Below are 1,619 nucleotides of genomic sequence, written 5' to 3'. Positions count from 1 at the left end.
CTCTTTATTACCCCCCAAAACAATGCATGAAACACTTACAAGGCCTGGTTGTCGTTGGTGGGCGTTTCGGGCGTGGCAGTGAGCAGGTTGTGAAGGGCGGTCTCGGACACGGAGAACGGCGCCAGGTCCAGACGGGTAGCCAGCTGGTACAGCTCGCTCACGCTGCACGGCCGCTGCTCGCCGGAACGACGCTTGCGAGAACGAAGAACCACCTGCGGCAAGTTACACAGGTTAAGGCTTGCGAAAATATAATTGAGAAAAAATCGTCGCCTCAAGAGCAACACACAGCAATCAGGCATTTCATAACTGTAAGCTGCACAAAACAAAAGTTCGGCCAGGCTTACCTTGGGGTGGGCAGCGTCGCTCGGGCTCGGCACGGCGGCGGCCTTCTCCGCGGTGGGCGTGTTGTCCGTGGACGGCAGCGGGTCCCGGGACCCCCTGAGGGAGCCCTTCTGCGAGCCCCGCACGGAGCCCCGCGTCGAGACGGCGTGTTGGGTGGCAGTGGACGCGTCCATGTCCTCCGACGTGCACGACTCGATGTCGCTCTCACCCGTGGTCAGCTCGCCCGAGGCGTCGCAGGAGTCCATAACGCAGGTGGTGGAGAGGCGGGCCTCGCGGCGCTGCGACGCCAGCCACTGCCTCACGCGGGCCTGCTTGCTGCCCATCGCGCCCTTGCAGGGGCCCATGTTGAGCGGCAGCTGGTGCGGCCGGGGAGACACCATGGGCGCTGGCTGGTCGCCCTCAGGCGGCTCGCGAACCAGTCGCTCGGCATCGCTCACCAGCCGGGTGATCGACTCCTTGCTGATGGTCCTCTGGGCCTCCTGGTGGAGGGGCTGGTTCTGGGCGGCGACCTGGTCCTCTTGCTGGGGGTGGGGATGGCCTGGGGTGCCGCCGTCGCTCCCGGTGTCCATGTGCTCCTGCAGGGGCGCCTCGTCCTCCGTGGCGCTCGCCTCCGAGTCGCTGGGCATGTTGGAGTTGAGCCAGTCGGGGTCCAGGATGGCTGAGTCGATGATCTTCTGCAGCGCCTCGTGGTCCACCTCCTCGTCGCAGCTGAACTCCAGCCGTGTGCGCGCCGAGGTCCTGACGACGCTCCTGACGCCCCGTCTGCGCACCTGGTAGATTCGGTTCCTGGCAGGGTCGCACTCCACCAGGTTGAGGTTGGCCTGACAGGCGGCAGTGTCAGTGCTGGTTGCGGTGTTTGCGGCGGCCTCCTCGGTGTCGGTGTCCTGGTGCTTGAAGTCGTAGATGGCGCAGTTGGGCGACGGCCGCTCGATGTTGGTGCAGCTCGACTTCGAGGGCGAGTCCCTGACGCCGGCGCTGGCGTCCGTGGCGGCGGTGTCCTCCGTGTAGGACGAGGTCAGGTTGACCCCCGAATCCTCGGTGCTGGCGGGCGACACCACGGTGTTGCCATTCACTTGGTTCAGGTTCTCCATCTCGCCGTCAGTCATGTCTGTGGTGGACGTGGTGGTTGTGGTGGTGACGGTGATGGTTGGGGACTTGTCGGACTGGTGAATCATGGCGTCGTCGCCGGCGAGGTCGTCGGAGGGCGCGAGGGGGCAGCAGCGGGCGCGAACTGTGTCCAGACCGGCGCTTCCCACCATGGCAGGCGCCTCGGGCTG

General features: G+C 65.7%; 1 protein-coding gene across 1 annotated transcript in view; it reads right to left on the bottom strand.

Annotated features, from left to right (window-relative positions):
• Positions 1-1,619, bottom strand: part of LOC119587929 (serine-rich adhesin for platelets-like) — a gene marked incomplete at both ends in the record, with an annotated part of 68,313 nt that overhangs the window by 6,868 nt on the left and 59,826 nt on the right. Inside the window, 2 exon segments of the mRNA XM_037936639.1 lie at positions 40-212; positions 345-1,619. Of these exon segments, the coding sequence (XP_037792567.1) occupies positions 40-212; positions 345-1,619 (1,448 nt within the window).

The sequence above is a fragment of the Penaeus monodon genome, chromosome 23 (assembly GCF_015228065.2).
Source record: "Penaeus monodon isolate SGIC_2016 chromosome 23, NSTDA_Pmon_1, whole genome shotgun sequence".
NCBI lineage: Eukaryota > Metazoa > Arthropoda > Malacostraca > Decapoda > Penaeidae > Penaeus > Penaeus monodon.
The sequence above is the reverse complement of the archived record's forward strand: the minus strand, read 5'-3'. Positions and strand labels throughout refer to the sequence as shown.